This window comes from Gracilinanus agilis, chromosome 5, assembly GCF_016433145.1.
Source record: "Gracilinanus agilis isolate LMUSP501 chromosome 5, AgileGrace, whole genome shotgun sequence".
Lineage (NCBI taxonomy): Eukaryota > Metazoa > Chordata > Mammalia > Didelphimorphia > Didelphidae > Gracilinanus > Gracilinanus agilis.
Genome location: NC_058134.1, coordinates 218,878,702 through 218,903,943, shown reverse-complemented (window position 1 = coordinate 218,903,943; position 25,242 = coordinate 218,878,702). Strand labels below are relative to the sequence as shown.

At 44.1% G+C, this 25,242-nt stretch overlaps 1 protein-coding gene across 1 annotated transcript in view; it reads right to left on the bottom strand.

The window, feature by feature from the left end:
- MYH9 (myosin heavy chain 9) overlaps nt 1-25,242 on the bottom strand; it is a 141,268-nt gene that overhangs the window by 97,982 nt on the left and 18,044 nt on the right. Inside the window, exons 2-3 of the mRNA XM_044679127.1 lie at nt 13,120-13,471; nt 5,643-5,799 (exon numbers count right to left, since the gene is read on the bottom strand). Of these exons, the coding sequence (XP_044535062.1) occupies nt 5,643-5,799; nt 13,120-13,452 (490 nt within the window). The 5' untranslated portion in view covers nt 13,453-13,471. The remainder of the gene's footprint in view (nt 1-5,642; nt 5,800-13,119; nt 13,472-25,242) is intronic.

The window sequence follows — 25,242 nt, the reverse complement described above, 5'->3', positions numbered from 1 at the left end:
TTATGCAAGCTTCTTCAGGATAAGGACATGAATCTGTCTTTCCTTTGTATCTCTAATGCTTTAACCAGTGCCTGACACATAAGAGGCACCTAATAAATGTTCATCAATAGACCAACTGGCTGATTTAGTAGAACATCTTAGAAAACTACCAGCTATAGCTGGATAACTTCATCCTCTGTGACCAAACTGGTGGGGAGCTTCTCCAAATTCTGAAGCCAGGGGACTATCACCAGTTCTAAACTCTAATCTATGACAGAGATAATTTCACTTTAGGATTAGACTCCAAGGTCCAAAGTGCTCTACCTCAATCTCAATGCATTTCCAATTAAGCTCCTTTTAAGGTAAAGATCAATAGGTCCATTGATCATGGGTGCTCAGCCTTGAACATATAAGACAGTAACATGTGAAGAATGTGTCTCTGGCTCAGGCACTGACTAGTTTAAAAAAAAAATCCCTTCTAGAGGCATAAGGAAAGCAGGAACTGTGTTTAAACAAAAAAAAGGGGCGGGGGGCAGGCTGTGAGGATGAGGAGAAAAAGAATGGATCAAGGAAGAGGCTGGGATAAAGTCAGGATGCTTAAGGACAAGGCTGATTTCAGGGTTCCCAGATTGTTATCAGATCAAACAAGTAGCTGGCTCTAGGGAATCCTAGGACTGGCAGTAGAGGGACACATGGGCCAGGAAGGTGAACTCCTACTTCTGGAGGGTCTGAAAGTTTAAGAAAAATGCTGCTATGCCCTGACTGAAAAGCCACTGTCAATGGGGCCTAACTCCAGGCACTTTGGCAGACAGTGTGTTCTTTGTGTAAAGGCAGTGCCCGATGCTCTTAGCAGCTCCCACTCAGCCTCCTGGCCAGCACATTCTGATTTAAGTGGAGTCATCACATCTGCGGTTTCCTGCAGCTGTCATCCTCACTCCCCTCTTTCTCCCTCCCCAACCCTGGCCTCAACTATCAGGTTCAGGGAATTTGTTCAAAAGTATATGTGGGACTGTCCTTGAAGTGTTTCTCTAAATCTCAGGCTGGGGGCCAATATTTCCTCAGATAGACTCATTAAGACACAGCTCTAGGGACAACTAAGTGGCTCAGTAGAGCCAGGCCTAGAAACAGAAATATCTTGGGTTCAAATGTGGCCTCAGACACTCCCTAGATGTGTGAGCCTGAGCAAGTCATTTAATGTCCATTGCTTAGCCCTCACCACTTTTCTGTCTTAGAATTAATACATGTTTTGTATTGATTCTAAGACAGAAGGTAAGGATTAAAAAAAAAAAGACAGTTCTGTAAGGCTACCAACCAAAATGGAGGATAGTAGGATGAGGAAAGTTGCTTCATCCCCTTCTCCCACAGCTCAGACACTGAAGTATTTCTTGAGAGAATTCACTGTCAGGATGGCTGTGGGCTCCTGATCATAGTCAAAGGAGAATCCAATGAGAATGGGGCACACAGGAAACAGCTTATACTGTTTCTCAAGAATGAAGGGGACTGGAGTGAGATGCAAGCTGGAGTTCCAGACCTGCTAATAATTCACAGTGTAATGTTAGACATGTCATTTAATCTCCCAGGGCCACCATTTAAAAGCTACAAAGGGATTTTCCAAGAGCCTTTCCCACTCTGACATCTTATGACACCATGTTTATATAAACGGGTAAGTTAGTCACTAAGTGCCGTGTGGACACTGGCAAAGAAATATTTGCACAAACTCTTAGGAAGTGACCACTTCCCATTTAGCCGCCACCACAGAGCAAGCAGCACCCTGGGAGAGGAGAGGAAATGGATTAATGGAGCAAAGGGTTAAATAGTTCTTGGATTAGCATAAGCCAGGAATGAAAGCAGACCCTTGCTGCCTCTCCCCCAGAAGTGCAGAATGCTTATTAAAATACCATAAGCCCAGTGAACTAGCCAGGATCTGGCATCCAAACCAATTAACATGTAAGATTTTTCCACTCTGCAGCTCTGGAGGAGATAACAGGGCCAGGGTCAAATTCTTCAGTTCCCTGTTCGTCTGTCAGAACAAATCCTTCCTCATAGAGGGATTCTCTGGCTCCAAGAGATAATAGAGGAATGGTCAATTTTAAAACAAGTCCCTTTCTTTCATTATACTTTGGTTTAAGTTCCCAGGGTAGCTTCTTTCATGCCTGACAATGTGGAAGCAGTAAGAAGAGAGTCAAAAGCATCCTGGGAAAAGGTGTAACAGCTGTCATTTAAACACAGTTTGTTGCAGGCCTTTAAAGCTTAACCACACTCACAAGACAAGGCTGAAGTCAGGAAGAAACCATTGGCTTTTTTAGAATGGGCTCAGGTCAAACACTAACAGGCATCTCTCTGTAAAGCCTATGACTGAATACAGTTCTTAGATGGCTGGCAGCAGAGAATTCTGGCAATTGCTGATGACTTCTGAAATAATAATCTAAGGCTAAGAAAGAAGAAAACTGGGTTTCAAGGCCTACACATGTCTCTGTCCATACACCCAAAGGTGCTGAGAACTCAACCTATACTTCCCTAGGCCCAAATCCCATCTTCATTCATTTTTCAGCAGACAGTGGGTAAAGCACCATGCCACAACAGAGATGAGTAGCTCCAGCCCAAAGATACAAGAAAAAATATAAACCAGAATACTTAAGGGATAAGAGTTCTGAACAAGGGGACTGCAACCCCACAGCGCAGGTAACATTTAACATGGGTCCTCAGAGAGGTCAGATTTTGGCAGAAGAATCCCCAGTAGGGGCAAAAGCATGAAAGAGGAAAAAGAGGTCTCCTAGACTCCAGAACTTCAGAGCAAGAGGAGTATGAGGAGGCTGAAATCAGACTAGGGTTACCCTTAGCCCTGGGCAAAGCAGGGATTTCAGGTGCCCAGTAAAGGGACACAATCAGGTCTATATTAGGCTGCTAAAACTGACTTTGGTGTGACTCTAGTGGTAACAGAAAGTGAGTTGGGCTTACTCTCTTCTTTCTTCTCTCCTCAAATGATCTGTCCTTTACTAGATCCCTCATGCTCCCAAGTCTGCAAGCACCTTGAAGACAGAAACTACTGCTTCGTTTTTGCCTTTTCAATCTCATTATTTATCTAATAAGACATGGAAGTTTCTTAATAAAAAGTGATGGATTTGAATTGAAAAGCTAATAGAGAGGAAGCTGGGCCTGGAGCCAGGAAGATCTAAGTTCAAATCCAGCCTCAGATATTTTGAGCTCCGTGATCCTGGGCAAGTACCTCAACCCATTACCTTAGTTTTCTCAGCTGTAATGGGAGATAATAATAGCATCAAATGGCACATAGCAAATGCTAAATTCATCTTCTTTCCTTCTCTCCAGCAGAAGAGACATAATGAGGGCCTAAACAGTGGGAACAGTCATTGAGGAATGTATTTGAGATGAAGCTCACCAAAAGCAGGGACTGGATCCTAGGAGAACTTTGGTATCTCTGTCCAACCCCTAGTACAATGTATGCAAAACTCACTTCTATGAAGAGATAGAAGGTACTAAGTAGTCAGACTGTTTATTATGTCATTGGGACCATGAGATGGAAGTCCAAAAGGAGATCCCAAAGTAACTAGAGCCAAGGATGCCTTGGCAGCTCTTCTCTTTATCTTCCCTTTCTCTCTGGCCTGGCCTGTTAATTCCCTGTTATAGACACATAGGTACACAGAAAGAAAGGACAAGAGAAAGCTCTTATTGCCATCTCTCCAGACAAATCCACCCACTTTGGTGGCTGCGACCTCACCAAAGCATGATTTACTGTTCTATAAAGAAAGAAGAGACACAAAGTTTCCTTGCCATGTCATAGAAGAAAAGTCCAAGGCTCCTTGCACCAAAGTCAGGTTACAATCCAGAGCTGGCCCTCTTTCTTAAGGGCAGATAATGGCTGGAAAAGCTGAGATAGATCGAGGCTTGCTCTTCTCTACAAGCTTCCTCACTAGGAAATCATCATGAGACACCAAGGGCCAAATCCTGAGATTGACTTACTCCATCTTTCCTGTCCCAGGAACAAGAAACCTGCAGAGTTCACCCTTTGGTACACACCACTGTGGGGCCCAGGGTAGGACGCTTCACTCAGAACAGAGCACATCTCTGCTGTGAGCCGAGCACCAATGTGAATAGTCCCACAGCAAATGGAAAATGGAGGGTATCTTTTGCATTGGAGAAACATTGTGATCAGAACACCAGACATATCATGAGAGATCTAGATTCAAATCTCTGTCTCATTTATTGGCTGTGTGACTGATCAAATCATTCCAACTCTGTGTGCCTCAGTTTACTCCTCTGTAGAATGAGGAAATTAAATTCAATGGTTTCTAAGGGCCTTCCTGCTCCCCTGCTGATCAGTCACCTATCCAGCTTCTATACTTTTCCACATGAAAAAAAAAACCCAAAATCTTAAACCTGGAGTCCACCAATGTTTTTCTCCTTCTCTCCCTCCCCTTCAAATTACCATTTAAAAGTGAATTCCTGATGAAACCATGCATTGGCTTTAGGGTTGGTCTTTTTATTCACATGCTTTCTTAGTCAAGATACAAATCTCTTCTGAGAAACCCTCTGGATAAACAGTTTTCTATAGAGGCACACCCTTTCAGTACCAACATGAGGAATAGGGGTTGACCTGAACACGAGCTAAGTAGTTACCAAAGGGTCCATCCCTTCTGATGTCCTCAGCAAAGATGGAAGCCACAATGTGAGGTTCTTTTCAGTTCAAGTCTTATGGAGGAGTGGGGGAAGAGGGACAAGACAAAAAAGAAATGCCAGCAGCATTCGCCAATCAAAGCTATGTGTGAATTTATGGAAATGTTCAAGCAGCCACACACTAATTACATAATACTAGTAATCCAGGGAATGAGACTGCTGTATTTCCCTACTTACTATTAGCTCTATCTGCTGAACTTTTAGGAATCCTTGTTGCTCCTAAGATGTTCTAGGATCCTGGGACTAGAAAGTAGAAGGACTCACCTATATTCATTCATTCAGCCCACAAGTACCCAAATGAAAACTTAGAACCCAAATGGAGGTAGAGATCCTCATCCTTGTTTCTATGCCAAGAACCTTGCCACTACGATCCTGTCATCCTCATGTAAAGAAGAAAAGTATGGAAAAGTCACTTGTTTAAAAAGCCTCTTCTTCTCCAAGTTCTAAATATGGGAACATGAAGAAGAGGAGGGGCAATTTCTCTAACCAGGTTTTGCTGGCTGGTACCATAAAATTCAACAATGATGTCATGATCACTAGAAACATCTTTGACCAGATGTGCTATTGAATTTAGAAGAATTTTCCTATGGGAGATATGAAAAAATATAACCATAAGACAGTTGAAGTTTAGATTATAATAGCCCACATTGGAAAGTACTTATTTTCAGAAAGCTCTTACCTGAGGGAGCATGCAGACTGACATACTGTCAGTGGGATTAAAATCAACACCATCACCACTCAGAGAACTTTTCAGTACAAAAGCCTAGCTCTTTGGTTTGGGTTTGAGGTCCTCCCATGATGCATTGCTCAATCCTCAGCAGTTTATGGAAAGGGAATTATTTAAAAGCTAGGGGAGCATGCAGGCCGACCTCATTTCTAAAGAGAAATAAGTGGAAGGTAGAACAAAGGGTTTGAAGTCTGGTGACTATGGCGGACAAAGGAGGGGTAGAAGGCTTGGCCTGGCCACTCACCTTGCATCATGCTCCTATAAGCAGTGTCTGTGATGGCATAGATATGAGGGGGCATCTCATGTCTCTTTTTGCCTTTGTACATCTCCACAATTTCTTCAGAGTAGATGGGCAGGTTCTTGTAAGGGTTGATGACCACACAGAACAGGCCTGAATAGGTCTGAAAGAAAAGAACAAAACAGTAATAAGGGAGAAGTCTCTGTCCTCACCAAGTTTCTTCACAACAAAGCCTGTGTCTCAAGAGACTTTAGAAGACCACCACTATCTTGTGCTTTAACATCTAACAAGCAACTTTCTTCACCAAAACTTTGTAAGCAAGAGAATTATGATCCCCATTTTCAACATTAGGGGACAGGCTTAGAGACAGAGATCAGGGATCAGGCCTGCATTCAAGCCCAAAGTCTCTGGTCCCAAGAAGCCTGGGGTGTATATAAACAAATCTAACATAGAAAGTTGCAGCCTCTCCTCAGCTCTTGGCCCAACTTGGGCATTCATGTCCAAAGGCCAAATGCTTCTCAACTTTGTTCTAAAGCCAGCTCTGGCCCAGTACCAGCTTCATTCTTTGGTGGGATTCACCATCCTTTGTAGCCCACATGACTGCTGTTATCTTTGTATGCAAACCTGTGCATTTTACTGACAAATTTTTTAAAAAATACTTTTGGTCAAGTCGAAAATAAAATAGCAACAATGGTTTACCTAGCACAATAAGGTTTGCAAAACATTTAATGTTTTAACTTACGTGATCCCTATAACCCTGTGAATTAAATAATGCTTTTATGCCCATTTCACAGATGAGGAAAATTGACACTCACAGAAGGTAAATGATTTGCCCATGTTTGCATAGCTAATAAGTGAGGAAGCAGGATCTAAATCTATTTCCGTGGGCATGAAAGCTTATGACTAGAGTGATGGCAAACCTTTTAGACACTTTGTGCCATGCCCACCCCCTTGCCCCAGAAGGGAGGTAGTAGCCTGAGTGATCTGCCTAGAGGAGGGAGGAAGCGCAGAGGAGAGGGGGAAGAGAGCAACTCCTAGTAACTAACCAGGACAGGGATGGTGCACATGCCCACAGAGAGGTCTCTTGTGTGCCATCTTTGGCACACATGCCATAGGTTTGCCATCACAGGACTAAACCATTCTTTGGGGGAGGCTGTCCCATTCACTTTTTCTTTCTCCTTTTCCATAAGTCACCATTTTACAAAATTCAGATCCCTAATTTATTACATTACCTTGAGAGTTTTTATTAAGTGTACTTTTCTGGCACTATAAGAGGTGTGACTAATGCAATCCCTCACCCCCCCCACCCCATGCCTCTCATTTTCAGTGGAGAGCTGGGTATGTGGCCTTGAAAACACAAAGAACTTCTATGGCTCCATGAATGGGAGCAGATCTCTTGTGAGCATGTGTAGGAGTAAAGCTACTGGCTCAGGCTTTCAGCACATGCAGAGAGGGAGAAGCAACAATGAGGAACTGAGCCACCCACCTGAGAGGCGGTCTTTCTTGATTTGATCAAACCTTTAATTAGATGAATTGTGTGCAAGGAACTTAGAACCCAAGAAGACAACTCAAAAGAACTACTTGCCCACTCTTGCCAGTGGGATTTGGCCCAGAAGATTGCTACTGCAGTCACCTATTTCCAAATATCTATCTGAAGTGCATTCCCTAAATGTGATCATGAGCCTTTGGCATGTAACAGGTTGGAGGATTTTAAAATTTGGGATTAAAGCAGGATCATTACCCAGCTGTTGGACTGCTCACTGCTCCCAAGTCACCTGTCTCATCCTGCCCTGGGCTTTATGTGTCTATTAAGGAAAACCCTGAATCTAGCAGTGACCCATGGGTTCCCCAGCTCCCACACATGCCTTCTCTTAAAGCAGGGATATTTCCTATTAGCAATAGCACATTTAGTCTTCTCTCCTGGGCATTTAGGAAAAGAATAGTTGGGGGAAAACAAATGCCTGATTATGCCCAGGAATAAAGGCAGTTGAAGGCCCAGCATCCATGCCTCCTCTACACAAGAAGTGGCCAAGCACACTTGCTCTTTTGAATGCAGACCAGTGTTTGGTGTGGGGCCCTCTGGGGTGCTACTCCCAGGAGGTCCTCAGCTGCAGGACTCTGAAGGCAATATAGAGTCTTGTTCTGAGTGATACAGAGGCAGCAGGAGGCCTTCCTGGCTCACAGGGCTCCTGTCTTTTTGCATGTATGAAAATCAAAGAACTAACTATACTGGCATCAGAGCACCCTTAGAGGTACCCAATAACAGCAAAGAAGCTCCAATCAGCTGTAAGGAGAAATACCTTCAAGACAAAGTAGCCTAGTTCCCAGGCAAGAGTTTCCTCATCATTGTAACACTTTGGAAGTGGTTAAAAGTATGTTGTATTTAGGGAGTCTGGAGACCTGGCTTCGCCTCCTGCACAAGATTTAGTAACTGTGTTAACCTGAGGCATATCCAGAGGTGATACCATGAAGACAGTTTTTGTAACAGAATTGTTAAGAAGGCAGTCCTGGGCACCCCTCAAAACTATGTACATGTGAGTTTGGGTTTTCTTATTCCCAGGGTCAGCCCTTGTGCTACAGGACCGCTGAACTCTTAGCAAATAATAGCAGAAGAGGTTGCCAAGGCAGAAATTGGGATTCATAGCTTAGATAAAAGGAAAGGTCTCTTCCCCAAAAGCAAAATTCAATCTAACAAAGCTTCCATGCCCATGGATGTTTGCCAACAGGTCAAATGCCACCCTCAATGGATCCCTACCAGTAGAACTCTCATGGAGTCTCCATCTATAAAACTAAGCCTATGGGGACCTCGGGTCATCTGAACCAGCTTCATAAGCCTACTCAGTTAAGGTCTACCAACTACAATAATAATAAAGCCCTCAGCACAGGGCCTGACATACAGTAGGCTTATTATTATCATTCCATTATATTGTTATGATTAGTGTTATAGTAATTCTAAGCACCAACTGATGAAAGTTCTTACAAATTGACTAAAATGATGGTAGTTACATGGAATTTCAGAAACATATCAGTCTTTTCCTATTTACAGAATTACCCTGTTTTCTGTCAGTCAGTAACATTTACACTCCTGACATAATGAAAGCTTAAAACTACATTAAGTCTTTTAGAACACTCTAGGATTTCTTTGCTCTTATTAAATAAGAGACCACATAGAATGGTCTAAGACTGGGCATCCCTAGCAGAGTGGACCCAGGGGCAACTTTGAAGTCTGAGACACCTGACATGTCCCAGCTGGGTGACTAGAACAGGCCACTCAGTCGCCTCAGGACACAGCCATTCTCTAAGACTGCAAACTACAGGTCAGCAGACCCAGAATGCTGTACACTAAAGCCAGTCCTTCCAGTCTGAGAGAACAGAAAGGGCCCAGCACATCTTTACCAATTCTCTAATCTTGTGCTCTGCTTAGACTTCCCAGAGGGCAACAGGATAGATGATTTCAGCTCTCTGGGCCTTCAGTTTGCTGATCTGTAAAATGAGAGGTTGGACTAGAAGATCTTTAAGGATCCTTCAAGCTCTTTGTTGGTCATTTACGTAACCTCATTAGGGATTTTCTTGGCAAAGACACTTGCAGTTTGACATGTTCTTCTGCAGCTCATTTGACAAGATGAGGAAACTAAAGTCAACAGGGTGAAGTGACTTGCCAGTGTCACATAGCTAGGCAGTGTCTGAGGCAGGATTTGAACTCAGGAAGATGAGTCTGCCTGACTCTAGGCCTAGCACTCTCTTCACTGAGCCACCTAGCTGCCCCCTTTCAAGTTCTAACATTCTCCAGTTCACTACTATTTTGAAGTTCAAAATGAATTTATGATTACGTTTCTAGGAGGCCATGAAAAGGGCAAGAGTTCCTGCTCACTCATTCCACAGTTCTACTATTTGAAAGGGATAGAACTTCTTAGGATCACAGTGAACAGTAATTGTCAACAGGTTCTAGCACTGAATCGGGCAGCTGCCTTGCCATTTTATAATGAATGGTCAGCCTCAAGAGACTGGATAGGTTTATCAAAGGTCAGCCCTCCAAAATCACTGAGGCCTAGGCCAGGCCCCACCTGAATAGAAATCTCCTTTATACAAATAGTCATTCAGCCTCTGAGTCCTACTGACCTTTACAGATGGGGATCACTACCTGGGTGATCTTGGGCAAGTCACTAATTTGGTTTCTGCCTCAGTTTCTTCAAGATAAGGATGATAATAGCACCTCCTGCCCTAGGCTCTGTTTTTTCTTTTGTTTGTTTGTTTGTTTTGGCTTCAAGTCCTTTAGTTCACTGAGGAAGCAGCCCATTTCATGCCTGGATTGTTTTCACTGTTGAGACACTATTCCAGAGAAACTGAAAGTTACCTAGAATAGAGCATAAGGTCCTATAGCAGGACTTTGTGACCTGAAGGAATGGGCAGATGGAAACAGGACATGTTCAGAGGAGCAGCACACAGACACCTGAAGTGTTACTCTGGGCTGCCTCTAGTTAAGTCTAACACAAAATGATCAAAAGGTCCAAAAGAGTAGATGTTAACAAATTGGTAATACACTGTGGAAGTCAGAGAAATTGTGGGTTTGTCTTCTATTTTTACATGAGATAGGGCAGGGGGCTGGGGAAGGAGGAACAGATTAATGAACAGATTTATGTGCGAATATACTGCCTGAATGTGCCAAGTGGTGAGTGGGTAAAAGAGGCAGAAAACTAAGTTGGGACAGAGGGAAAATGAGGAGATAAAGAATCAAGAAATGCCATAGGGGAAAAGGAGCTAAAACTTCCCTAGTACTGATTGGAGGGACTGCTGAGGATTTCTGTCTCACAACTAAAATATAAGGAGGGAAATGCCAAACTCTGCATTTGAATGAGACTTTGAAGACCACCTGTATACTCCCCCTCATCTCAAAATACAAGAAAACCAAGGACTAGAGAAGTCCCTGTGTGGCCTCACTCCCTAGGGTCAAGTGTTGGGACTAGATATCCTTCTATTAAGAAGGGTTTACTATTTATTGGTCAACAAAAAAACACTGCAGTATCGGGGGCACAGGCCTTTGGAAGAAAGAGTCAGAGAATTAAGAAAAAGCAGTTTTAGCAGAAAAAAGGACTAGACTGGTGGGAAGCAGACCAGCGCTCTAATCAACTCCAATTTCTTATTTCTTAATTAAAATTTTAATTTTTCAATTAACAAAAATCTATATTTTATCTCCCTCCCACAATCTTCCATTGGGGGAAAAGAACAAAACATCGTAATCGAATTACAAAATGAATTTCCCCTATTGGCCACATCCAAACAATATGTCACCTCTGGCAGCCACTTAGTCCACTCAGATCTCTCTGAGTCAGGAGATGCCACATTATATTTTTTCAGCCACTGTAATTCCTCACACTGCACAGTAGCATCCCCATATTGAAGATGAGGCCACAAAAACCTAGGGGAGTTCAGTTCAAGGTTATGCCACTTAAAGTGGCAGAGCTAGGACCAGAATGCAGAGACCCTCTTTTTCCAAGTTCTTCTTTTCACTTCAGTTTGAACACAAGTCCTTTGGGACTGCTAGGTGGCTCAGTGAATAAAGTACAGGGCCTCAGTCAGGAAGATTCATCTCCAAAGTTCAAATCTGGCCTTACACACTCAGTAGCTATGTGACTATGGGCAAGTCGCTTCACCCTGTTTGCCTCAGTTTCCTCATCTGAAAAATGAGCTGCAGAAGGAAAAGGCAAACCACTCCAGTATCTTTGCCAAGAAAACACCAAATGGGGTCACAGAAAGTTGGACACGACTGAATAACAACATCAATTCCTTGGGAGCCTGAGCAAGTCTCAAATCTCATTCCTTCTCTTCTTAAACTTCAGCTGTTTCAATGGGAAAAGCCAAGTGAAGCTTTGAACTTTGAGGCATTGGACTAAATGGACCACTTAATTTTCTTTCCCCTCCAACTCTAAAATCTTAATTCTATGAATCATAAATCATGTGAGGGTAATAACCATTATACAAGTGACAGCTGGCTGGTCTGTAGAACCAAAAAGAAGTTTGTGAAAGTGGGACAGGAGATCAAGATTCTTTATCGAGAAAACTGTCCCAATGCTAAGGGTACTAAAAGCCTGGATCATGTTACCACCAAAGGCAATGCGGCATCCCCATTTCTTTAAATGAAAGCTTGAATGCTTTCTTTCCTAGATACAAAAACCCAATCCCACCCAGAAGCAACTGACCAATCACTTCCCTTCACTGGGACTCAGTTTCCTCATCTGAAAAACAAAAAAGTAGAAATAGAGAGAAGAGTGAAGGTGACCTTGGTTCGAAAACCTATCACCAATGGTTCTCAGAGACATCTGGACAGAGACAACTACTCAAATCATGCTCAAGAGCCTGTAGACCTTCTGCTTAGGTCCCCAATGAGAAAGAGCTGAGAGGAAGCACACCAGGAGAGCCCAATTTTCACCCAAAGTGAGAGAAAAGAAGCCCAGCTATGGGTAGGTGAGGAGACCTCATTAATGGCACTTTTTTATTAGTTTGTTGGATTTGGAAGGTGCTGCCTATTTACTGCAAAAGGATATCCTTCATGGGGGCAGCTAAGTGGCTCAGAAGATTTAGAGACAGGCCCTAAAGATAAAGAGATCCTTGGTTCAAATCTAGCCTCAAACATGTCCTAGTTGTGTGACCCAAGGCAAGTCACTTACAAATCATCACACAAACCCTCACTACCTAGCCCTTATTGTTCTCCTGTCTTCTAAGAGGGAAGGAGAAAGAAAGAAAGGAAGGAAGGAAGGAAGGAAGGAAGGAAGGAAGGAAGAGAGAGAGAGAGAGAGAGAGAGAGAGAGAGAGAGAGAGAGAAAGGAAGGAAGAAAAGGCTACCAATCAAAATATTCCATCACCAAGTTTCAATGCTAAAGGCAAAGCATCATCTCCCCGTCATTTCTTAAAACCTTTCTCGGAGAGCTGAACCCAAATGACTAAATGATGCCCTGCCCAAAGACACTCTGGTCAGGGGAAATTCATCAGCTGCATGTTTCTACAAAACGGGAGTTTCAGTACTAGGAGGAGAAGAGGTTGAACACTTACATAGATGAGTCCTGAGTAGTATCTCTCCTTCAGGTTGTGGAGCACAGAGGCTTCATTGAGGCATGTGAGCTCAGCCATGTCCTCCACCTTGGAGAACTTTGGGGGATTCATCTTCTGGATATCATCCTTATTCACTTTGACCTTCTTCCCATTCTCAATCANAAGAGAGAGAGAGAGAGAGAGAGAGAGAGAGAGAGAGAGAGAGAGAAAGGAAGGAAGAAAAGGCTACCAATCAAAATATTCCATCACCAAGTTTCAATGCTAAAGGCAAAGCATCATCTCCCCGTCATTTCTTAAAACCTTTCTCGGAGAGCTGAACCCAAATGACTAAATGATGCCCTGCCCAAAGACACTCTGGTCAGGGGAAATTCATCAGCTGCATGTTTCTACAAAACGGGAGTTTCAGTACTAGGAGGAGAAGAGGTTGAACACTTACATAGATGAGTCCTGAGTAGTATCTCTCCTTCAGGTTGTGGAGCACAGAGGCTTCATTGAGGCATGTGAGCTCAGCCATGTCCTCCACCTTGGAGAACTTTGGGGGATTCATCTTCTGGATATCATCCTTATTCACTTTGACCTTCTTCCCATTCTCAATCAGCTCCACGATGGCCTCATCACCAACTTCCTCTTTGAGACTAGCAGGCTCAAAGCCATTCTTCTCAGAAGGTACCCAGACCAGCTTCTTGGCTGCCCAGTCGGCCTGGGCCAATGGATTGTTGATGAAGTTTTTATCCACATAAAGATATTTATCAGCAGCTTGCTGGGCCATCCTGATATCTAACTAGGACCTGCCAAATAAAAAAAAGAAAGGAAGACGTTAGACTCGCAGCATCAATCTGAGCTCCAGTTAATAACAGCTCTCCCATCTACCTTTGCTAGATCGCTCACATTTCCTTAGCATTTAAAAGAGCTCACCAACCATTGGACCTTGTGACAATATTGTGAGATGAGAACAGTAAGCATTAGCTCTGAGAATTCAGTGGCCTACTGGGTTCTCCCAGCATATCCCAGACTTAGATCTAGGTCCTCTGATGCCAATGCTCTTTCCACAACATCCATTCCAGACAAAATCATGTCAGGGTACTGACCAAATTCCCAGTTAACCAGGATGTGTCTGCCCTCTCCCTTTAGAGAAAAGAAGCAACAAGTCACAATTAAACACAAACTTTTGGAGATAATTAGCTTATAAAGGAAAGTCCAGAACCTCAGTCAGGATCAAATCACAGCAGATCTGTGCAATCCTAAACAATAAGACACTTTTAGGGAGATGAAAGTGGACTGAAGAATAAAAAAATTCATTTTCAGAACAATGCTTAGTCAGAGAAATTAAAACTATAATAAACATATGAAGGCCAAAACAAACCACAAACCCCACAAATAACATCCAGGTCTGCAAGAGTTCTTTCTGCATGGAAATGGATAGTTATGTACTGAAAAATGTCACCAATTACTTAGATTCGTGTACAGATAAGCAGCCCCTATCCTGGTTCCTGCAATATTCTACCAGGCCACATCAAGGTGGCTAGTAAAGAGAAGCCTTGTCTCATAGTTCTGAATCCTCAATGAGCAAACTGTGATTAATATTCATGTCTCATCCTAGAAGAGGGTCACTGAGACTCATTCCCACTTAGCCATTCTAAGTTCTCTGTCTCTCCTCACCCCACAACCCTTTCTTTATTCTTTTTTTTTTAAACCTTACCTTTCATCTTAGAACCAATACTGAGCCACCTAGCTGCTGCCACCATCCCTCTTTCTTTCTAAAGGGCCTCTGTGCTCATCAAGATAGTTCACGATTAGTCATTTTAAGGTTATAATGTGCTTTTCATTGAAAATATTGTTAGGTAAGGACCAAGACTATATCTCAGATGGGTATAGAACATTTTAGAAAAATGTTTTCAACCAAAAGGAAGAGGAGAAGGAAGAGGGCTGGTTCTAATTAACCAGAAAACTTAAAATGTTAAAATCCCTTACTTGGATGGGAGCACTAACACAAAATAAAACCGAGGGCATAGTGGATAAAGTGCTAAGCAAAGAGTCTGGAAGACCTGAATTCAAATCCAGACACAAACAATTGCTACCTGTGTGACCCTGGATAAGACACCTGCCTGCACAATAGGGACAATATAAGTACCTACATTCAAGGGTTTTTTGAAAAGATCAAATGAGATATCCGAAATGTGCTTAGCACAAGACCTGGCACATTATAAATGTAAGCTGCTATAAAGTCTGAGACATTGCTGGTCATTCATCCTCTTCTGCCTTTCACTTTCAATGGGGTGAAGAGCTCAGGATGGACAGTCAGAATTTTGGCTCTACCTCCCATGTGACCCTGAGAAGGTCACATTATTTCACTGGGTCTCTATTTCCTCACTAGTAAAATGAGAAAGCTGGATGAGACAGAATGCCTCCAAAGCCCCTCTCCCTCCCAATTTCCAACACCATAATTTGTCCCTGCCCAACTTCTTTCTGGAGGTTCACTGAAGGTCAATTTTCTCCTGTAGACATTGCTCCTGGCAAATTCTCCAAGGCAGACACTACTCTCTCATGACACTGACATTCAGGGCCCTAGAAGAAGTGATATCTCATCCCTTATTCCTTAAGTCTTCTCCCAATAAATTTAGCAGGTGGCTCAGTTTTTTCTCCTCCATCCCAAGTCCGACCCCAACCCCTCTGAACAACATGGCCTCCCAGTCAGATTAGCCTCAACTTCTTGTGATGTGTCTCCATAATAAAAAGGCATCATGGTATAGTGGGAAAAGTCTAAGTGGCTCCCTCTGGGTGCAATCCCTCCTCAGATACTACCACCTAGATACTCTCAGGCAGATGGCTTACCTAACTTCCCTGGGCCCCAGTTTTCTCGTCAGTAAAAGGTTCAAGTGGGGCCACATTACCTCCTCTCTCTACCTGTGATCAAGCCTATGACTGCCTGTCACACCCAAGATCACCACCAACCCCCTTCCCTGGATCATATGAATTTGCCACAGGTGCCAAGTGTTCTAAGTTTGTCTGACCTAGTGGCAGTGCTCAGGAACACCTAAGATTATCAAATGAACTAAAAGGGGAGGAAGGGGGGGGCCACTACACATTGATCCCAAGGATAACTTCAGACTGTGGTTTTAAATGCTTCCATTTAATGATTGCAATGCCATGGACAACTAAAACTGTGGAAGAAGCAAAGTCTAATGGGATTGTGGGAAAGAAACCAACTGAGTCACATATCTGGACTCATTAAATGGGTTTCTGTTAAAAGGAGAAGCTCCAGTTACTTACCCACAGCCCAGAAAAAGGTGATTTCCAAGAAACTTATGCCTTGTGGAAAGAGAAGGCTACAAGATGCAAATATAATGGGAATAGAAGGGAAGAGGGATTCAGGAGTGCTCCAGCAGATAGCTGTTTATCTTTCTAAGATAAATAAACCCTTCCCCCAACAAGCACAGTCTCATGGGCATAATACCATGGCAGAACTGATTCCTCTGTCCCCCTTGGCAGAAGCTGTTCAACCTCAACAAGCAGAGAGTCTAGGCTCTTTGATTTAGGACTGAGTGCCAGAGCTCTTTAGCACTAAAGGGTCATGCTTGGCTGTTAAGGAGGCAGGAATAGATTGAAGGATTCCAAAGGAATCAACAAATTTTGTTTACTAACACCTACCATATGAAGAGCAGGGCACTGCACTAAGGCTGGCCAACTGGATGACTAGTCTAGTCAAGTGCCCTCATGGAGCTTCCAGTCTATCAGGACACCATCATGAACTCATAGTACCTGATACAAGCAGGTGTTTCAGGAGTGGTTACCTCCACAGCAAGGGAGGAGGGTCAGAAAGTCCATTTCTGCACAGAGTATCTCTACAGCACTTAAGCAAATGTTTGCTTGGCCACTGGTCACATAACATTAAAGCCTGAACTGGGAAACTAGCTGCCATATTCTGGGAGAGGGAGTGGGGGAGAAAGGGAGAAGAAGAAGGGAAGGAGAAAGGAGAGGGAGAGATTGTGATCTCTATCACTAGATATTTCTATTTCACAACAGTGAAACCTGTGACCTAGTTAGGTGTCATCAGTGGACAAAGCCCAAGGGATGTGTCTGGGGGAACAGGGAGAAGACACTATTGGAGCAAACCTTGAAGGAAGGTTAAAATAAAGGGCTAGGAGAGAAGAAGGGGAAGGAAAACTACAGTACTGATGGGAATTCATATAAATGGACTCTATACAATAACTAGTCATTGCCAAAAGGAATGCTTCACCCAAAGAGGGTTACACTCCAGGAACACTGACACCAGTTTTTCAAAGTGCCTGAGACTACTACATGGATGAAAATTCACCTGGCTGGCCAGGTTACTTTCTCTATTGCATCACATGCTAATTCCTAGGGGGTTCTGTGTCTTCCCCTTGTCTAGAAATTGGAGTAAACTATTCTGGTCTTTCATCCAAGTACTCTGCACCTGGAAAACCATAAACATCACAACTCAGCTATAAAGAGGGGAGCAAGAATTGCTGTAGTGTTTCCTGCCCCTGGTCTGGCACCTCCCATCCCCTCCTCCAAGCCTTGGAATAGTCAAAGGTCTAATAGCTGCACATTGTTTACTCTTGATAATCTAACCGAGGCCTAGAGGCTGAAAAATCACACATCCTGTAAGAGCAGAGATGGGATCCAGCCCATCCCCCTACAGGAACCCAGCCTTGAAGGCAATTAGTTCCCAAAGAACAAGGCAAAAATGGCTCCTTTCCTGTTAGTGGGAAGGGCACAAGGAATGTTAGTAGAACATGGTACTTTCACAGAACCTCGACTTGCTTACCATAATCAGGACTTTTAATTAAATCACCAACTGATAGGACTTTGCCAAGTCAAGGACAAAGCAACAAATAACCTCACTGGTATGACGTGGTTCTCAAGTGGTGCCAAGATCAATACTCTGGGCCTGGGTCTGGGACAGTGGCTTTCCAAGTATAATGGGGCTTTCTATTCAGCACTGGCTCAGCTAGTTAGGAACCTCCCAATACACAGATAACAAAGCCCAGGTCCCAGTGCTCCAGGACAAGGACCCTTCCTGGTGACTCATTGACGCCCTGGGTGATTCACTTACTCAAATGAAGAAACCAATACTAGATGGAGGTACACTTACCAACAATGCCAGGGGATAAGTCCATTATTGTAAAGAACTTTTTTGAAAATTAAAAAATTTAATATGAAAAGGCTTCTGAGACAGGAGGTCATTTCCTAATGCTGAGTTGGCTACTGGCTCAGCCTCCACACTATGACCCCTTTCCCGCAGGACTACAGGGGCTTAAGCTAGGGGAGGAGGAGCGGCTATCTCAGCGCTGCCATGAACAGGCTCCCAGGTCAAAACATCTTTCCAAATAGGCAAGCCCTTCCTGTTTCAAGATCAAGCAGTTCCTGCTTAATATGTGCTACAGGCCAGCCATAACCATGGGAAGACTGAATGGGGAAAGGAAAAATGCTCATTGTCTCTGCCACTGTGTCAGGGCTGGGTAGCCAAGGCAAGGAAGGGCTCTGTTCTCACTGCCCCTTCTCAGCTTCCTGCAAATGAAATTCCAACTCCAAGAAACCAAACCAGTTGCCTTTTTAGGCCATAACTGAGCAGGATGCAACCAGAAGCTAAATTGGGATTCTCAGGAAATGATGCAACTTTAAGTAACTGAGTTAACTAAAAAACTGCTTCAAGCCCAATACATAAACGCACACACATACAATGTATTTTCCCCTTTGGCTTGGTGCTCCATGTCCTCCACTCCTACTCTCCAAAATGCACTGGGGCATTTTGCTTCTCCATCATACCCTGAGAAAGATCTCTTTTTTGGAAGGAAGCTGGCCATTCTTGAAAACAGTCGTGGGAGTAATTCAGAGGCTCACCACTCTCTCTGTTAATAGGCATAGCCATGCTGTTTCAAATCAAGAGGGAAAATTCTTGAGACCAGAGAGAAGACAATGAACTTAGGAAGCCTGAAATGCCTTTTTTCTCCAAAGGACTCCACACTTCAAACCTGAGATCCAGATCTCATGGTCTGCTCAGCCAGATAGGCTTCATTTCAGGAATATGAAGACTACCAATCTGGTAGATCCTAGAAGGAAGAAAGGCCTCCCAGACAGTCAGAGTGCATGGACTCTGGGAATAAACACCAGAGGCACCAGGCCTGGGGTTCAAAAGCTCCCAGCTGGTCACTTCCTACCTATCCTTATGACGACGATAGGCAGCTCTGAGCCCCTCTGGGCCTGAGTTTCCTCATCTTTAAAATGAGGGTTGGACTAGACTTAAGATTCTTTTGAGCTTTAAATCCCACAAATCTAAATCATGTATGGGAAGTCATGAAAAGGGGAAAATAATGATGCTGGGAATCCCATTTCTACCCAGAAGTCTATCTGCTTGCTGCTAAGACCAGTTGTTTACAAAATGGTGTTGCTTCTGCTCTCATATCTCCATCCCACTAAGCAAGAATGGCTGCTTTCCTCTTAAAATTGCTTGTTTTGTGTTAAAATGATATCAACACACCAGAATTCCAGATTCCACTGGAAAGCTTCTATGATGGTATAAAGAAAGAAAGCAGATATCCTCAAATTAGTGACAGCACCTACATTACAAGTTATTTCAAGTGGGACAAAGAAAAATAATTTAGTCATGGTAACTCCATCCCCTAAAAGCCCCATAGATCATTAAGGGTAGGTGTATAACAACATGACAAGTGAAAACACACCTAGAGAATTCAGTCTCTAATTTAAAGTACAGAGCAAATCTTCTCACATAAAAAATCCCTGGTTGGAAGGATTCCTAAGCCCCAGACAATAGAGCCCTCAATGGACCTAGAACTCCAGATGTCATGAAGCATTTCATTTGAATGATATGAGCTCATTTGAAAGGATTTGAACCTAGTTTCAAGATTAAAGCTCTAAAGTTGGGCAGCAGCTCAGAAGCTATTCTGTTTAACTCCCTAACTTTACAAATGAAGAAATTGGGGCCCAGGAGGTCGAAGGTGAGATTTGAAACCAAGTTCTCTCTTAAGTCTTCTTTTACCTCTTCTGTAAATGTGCCTAACCTGGAGACCAAAGAAAGACAACAGATAGATGTTCCAGGCCAGGGTGATATGTTGGAAGGATTTGTTCTACAAGCTTCGGTTCTGGTGGCTATCCAGAGAGGTCGGTTAAGGTAGAGGCCATAGCAGCCCTGCTTCATGCAATCTCCACCCAGTGACATGTCAGATCAGTACATTCAGAAGCATTTTCTCACTATCTAAATGTGAATTGCCCTTCCCATTCATCCTCTAGATAACTGAAAGACAACTAAGGACAGACAGGGCCCAGCCAGCCATTTTTATGCTTCCTAAGGTCATAAAATGAGATTAAGGGGTTCCTGAGAAATAGTGAGCCCAGTCATAAAGTGGGAATGAGCCAGAGAAGACTATGTCCGAAAAGTTGGCACTTGGAACTTCTCTTGGTCTGTCTTTACACATTTCAGACTCCTAACAATGCAAAGAGTTATGTAAGACAGTTGTCAACAGATGGCTCCTGAGGTCCTTTCCAGAACTAAGTCAAGGACTGCGGAGTATTCTCATACCTGACCTAGTCACCCTCATTCCACTCTTCACAGACCTATAGGTTGAAAGAATCTCCAAAACTGGAAAGGATTTTAGAATTTAAAAGTTACCCAGCTCAACCTTCAATCCTATTTAATATCCCTGATAGACAAATACAGGGCAGTTAAGTGACTCAGTGGATAGTCATTTAACTCTGCCTTACTTTCTTCATCTGTAAAAAGAGATAGAGAAAAATGGCAAACCACTCCAGTATCTTTGCCAGGGTCACAAAGAGTCAGACACCACTGAAACAACTGAATAACAAAGTCCTTATTAGGCCATAGAGGGGACCCTGGGTTCTTAAAGACCATGCCAGTGAAGTTCAGGCTTCCATATGCCCTCTCAAGCTAACTGGGCTTCAGGACTCATAATAATCCATCTGCCTTCTGAGGACTAGCAAAGCAAGGTTCAGAAAAACTCTCACTGAGCTGGCCTTGGTGAAACCTGTTCTGCCACCACCCAAGGCAGCTTGACTGAGGCTTCAGGGGGCTGCCAGTCTGCTCTTAAAACTACAGGCCCTTTACTTTGTTGCTCTGAGGTGGGGAAATCAACCCAAATCACTTGAGTGGTTAAGGTGGGAGAGCCCTGAATGCCATAACCAATAACAGGTCAGTGACTGCCCAAGTTCCTTTCTCTGAGTCTCAGCCTCCTCTTCTGTAAATGTGCCTAACCTGGAGACCAAAGAAAGACAACAGATAGATGTTCCAGGCCAGGGTGATATGTTGGAAGGATTTGTTCTACAAGCTTCGGTTCTGGTGGCTATCCAGAGAGGTCGGTTAAGGTAGAGGCCATAGCAGCCCTGCTTCATGCAATCTCCACCCAGTGAAGGCTCCTTTTTGCACTCCAGAGTGGGAGGGAGGGAGGGAAGGAAGGAGGGGCTGGAGCAGCTGCTCAGGAGGCTAGTGAGGAAGGGGCTGGTGGGAGAGGGCCCAGGATACCACCCCCACCTCAGGAATGTTGTTTGCTTGGAGAAGGAGTTGAGACTTGTTTCCATTAGCAGTATTCCAACCTTTTTGTGCTGATGGTTAGCAGATAAGAAAGCCAGACTGGGGAAAGGCAAGAGAGGAATTTAGCACTGGAGCTTAAAAAGTTTCTCCTCCTCCTCCTCCTTCTTCACTCAAAGGCTCTAGGCAGACTTCCCATGACTCATCTGAACTAAAAGAACATTTCCAGTTAACATCCATGGTTGAAATGGGGAGCTCTCCATCTTCTCTAGTCACCGCTGTTACATCGAAGCCTTTCTTTCCACAGCATCCACAAATTCTGAAACATCCAAAGATCCCCAGGCCACACAATGCTCAGCTTTTTCTAGGCCCAGAATGCTTTAAAAAAACCAGAATGTGAGGAGCCCCTTTATTCTGTTATTCTGTTGGCAAAAAGGCCAACTCCCCCAGCCCAGCTACTGCTCTTTGTGACCTGGAACAAGATTTCCCTTCTGGGCCTCTGAACATTAAGGTCTGGAATATGGAACTGCATGATATAATCAAGATATCCATAGAGAACAAGGGATATGGAGGCAGAGGACCTGGGTACAAATTGTGCTAGTGAGCAAGTCAATCCCTAGTCCCAGACCCTCAGTTTCTTTACCTTTAAAATGAAGGGGCTGGACTTTGGTATCTTAAAGTCCCTTCCAGCTCTGATTCTACAATCCTAGGACTAAGCCACTTCCTTGGAGTGGCTTAGGTGGGTGTGTTGAGGGTTGGGAGGGGGGCAGAACAAGATAAGACTCAAATCCCAGGAATGCAGGCCAATCTCTGGGAGAAAGAAAGGAGTCCAGGACCTTGGAGCAGAACCTCCATTCACACTAGGGAAGGCGTCTAAGAAGTCACTTAAAACTGCCCCCCTCTGACTCACAGGGCAAACACTGAGTACCTACTCACAAACCACTGAACTGGGTCAAGGAGGACATAGACAGGAAAGGCAATGAGGTATGGGGATGTGGGTTTCTGATCCTTACTACTTCTCTGACCGGTGGGGCTCACGCTGGGACCTTCCTACCTTATGCTGGGGTTCTAGAAAGCAGAATCCCAAAGGGCAGCAGTTAGAAGCCAGGCCAAGGGCAATGCCCTAAGAGTTTCTAATGCATATAAGGCAGCTGGACAGAGTAATCTCCCAAGGAGGTTTTTCTGATAGAACTTGTCCCTCTTTCCCCTCCTAAAATGAAGCCAACAGGTTCAACCCTCAACTTTCTCCAGAAAAGAGCCCCAAGAGGCAGGGTTTCTGCTGTTTGAATAAGGTCTTGGCACTGGGCGTCTGACTTTTGCTTTAATTGGTGAGCTATGTGAAGAATGAGCTCATGCCAACACTGCCCTCACCTGCTTAGCCAGGAGCCAGGGGGAAGGGCTCTCCGTGCTGCCATATGCTACTGCCTCCGCAGGTTCCTCCTGCTCTGACCCTCTAGGATTCCAGAGGGCCACTTGCTTTCCTGGTGGCTCCCCGCCACGTCCTTTATTGACACTTACAGTTACAGCACTACTGTCTGGTCCCCAACCATTTCTTTTGATTTAAAATTCTCTCAGTTTCTCATTGATGAAGGTAGGCCCAGCAAGGCTTCTCTCCACTTCCTGCCCATCCCAACCCCATCTTGGATTCATTTGCAGACTTGGAGGAACAGCTTCCCAGTTCCCAGGGCTCCATGGAGTCATTGGTTTGGGAGGAGGGGGGCCTCCAAATGGCACATTCTTCCCTTAAACAAACCCCAGCAAACTGGAAAGAACAGAACCCATCAGCCTAATCTCCCCACCCCCCTCCTCCTATAGCATTTGCCTTATATGGATTGTCTCAGCTTAGTAAGTTTGAAGGAATTTCTGCTGCAAAGTTACTATTTAACAGGCCCCCGGACTGTAGGTATCTCAGCACATTGTGTACACCTGGCCCAGCCAGAATCCTTGTCCTGAGTCAGATGATATTTTAAGTAAATACACTGGCTTGAAAGAGGGGAAAAGTCAACTTTAAGATAAAGAAAGCAGATGAGAAGATTAAACCTAAAAAGCACCTTGGAGATCACCTAAAGCCAGTCCTTTCCTTTAGCAGATGAAGAAACTTAGGCCCAGAGACTACACAGTAAGTAATAAGGCCAGAATTTGAACCCAGAGTCTGTGACCCCTGTGACAGAGGGGCCCATTGCAAGACCCACGCTATCCTTTCCCTTCCCTGCACTTCAGCTAGCCTTTTCCCTTCATTCTGCTGAGAGAACAGTTTTTCCCCCTCAAGCATCTGAGTATAGTTTGCTAAAACCCAAAGCAGAAAAATAACCATATTTAAGAGATTTAATTATACAGCAGCTGTCTCCATTGGAAAGTGCAGCCTATTGGGTTTTCTGAGTCGATGCTAAGATAGCTCAAAATCTAGCACGTGACTATGAACTGAAAGCAACTGCTAGTAGGAAATTGTGTCTATTGAGCCCATGACACATTAGAGCTTACTTAAGTAGTTGGTTTGGACCGTGGGGGAAGAGGGACAGAGGATGAGAAGAAGCTGCTGAGGACGAGAGCTCTCCAATCTTCCAAAAGGTCTGGGGCTCCAGGGAAAGGGCGTGCTATGTGCTGGGTGCTTTGTACAAATATTCTCTCACTGAACTGGGTTAACATCCTGCTTGTCACTACTCTTGAACCACCTCACATTTTCAGAGTTGCTTTTATTTCAATCATTGCTCCCAACAACAGTGGCCTTAAAACTCCTAATACTTCTACTATCTCTCCCTTTAGTATCAAACAGACCAAATGGTCCCAAGAACCAGAGTGGGACACAGACTGTCCATGGCCATTTGACCTAGCATGGCCTTCCTGAAGCACACATTCTCTATGGGACATCCCAAGAGGTTCACTAAGCACAGCACCCAGGCGGGCCATGCTGACCAGCTCCTCGAGGTAAGAAGAAATCCACATCTTTGTGCCTTCCCCGTGGGGCGAGGCACAATGTATCTAATACCTCTTTCCAGCTAACTCATCCAAAGGCTGCTGGTGTTGTCATTCCCTCATCTCTAGATCATCCCCAGAAGTCTCATTCTCCTCTCCTGATTTGGGCTGCCATCTTCTCTATGTGCTCTGCTTTCACTGCCCTTCTAAAGGAGACCTCAAACCAGAGAAATAGCAGCACCAACAATCCCAAGACCACAGTTACCTTCTTTGGCTGTGGCATTACACAGCCAGATCACTCAGAGCCATTCAATAGCATCCAACCCTTTTCACATCAACTGTTTTCCAGTGAAAAGTGTGGTGAGGCTTGTCCAACACTGAGCAGCACCCCTAGAAGTGGCCAAACTGGATGATAAGAACCATGATGTTTTCCTCATCCTGTTTTCCTCAGACACACACAACATCCAATTTCAAGTTTCAATTAAATTTCCAATAAAAATTTCAATTTTTCTTGGTGATCCTGGGCAAGTCACTTAACCCCATTTGACTAGCCCCTGCCCTTCTCTCCTAGAGTTGTTACCAGAACAAAAAGTAAGGGTTGAAAAAAAAAAAATAAAGACCCAGGACCAAGGAAAATTATTTGTCCTCAGCGGCCCTGGAGAGGAAGGAGGCACTAGACTACTAGACTAGAAGACAGGAGTCAAGGGTTGGAGTCCTTCCTTCCTCAGTGACTTTCCTGCCTTCCTCAATGACTTACCAAATGACCTTGGGCAAGTTCTTTTACCTGTCTAGGCCTCTCTTTCCTCATACCTAAAAAGTTGTTGCTGGACTAGACTGTTAAAGGCTATTTAAGATCTCACAGAATGAGTTAGTCCAGCTTCAGATTAATTTCATGCTGCTACTGAGATCACTGTACAACAGGCTGCTAGAAGTGGGCCTCAGGCCACATCCTGCCCCAAGTACAGTGCCTTTCCCAGAATTCTGCAACTTCAATTGAAGATGATGGTCCTGCAACAAGCTGTGTTTACATGACAAAGCAGAGCTATTGGGGACTTCCAGTACTAGCTGCACACATGGGAAAGAATCATCTAAGTGCATGGAAGGATCTTTGGTCTTTCCATC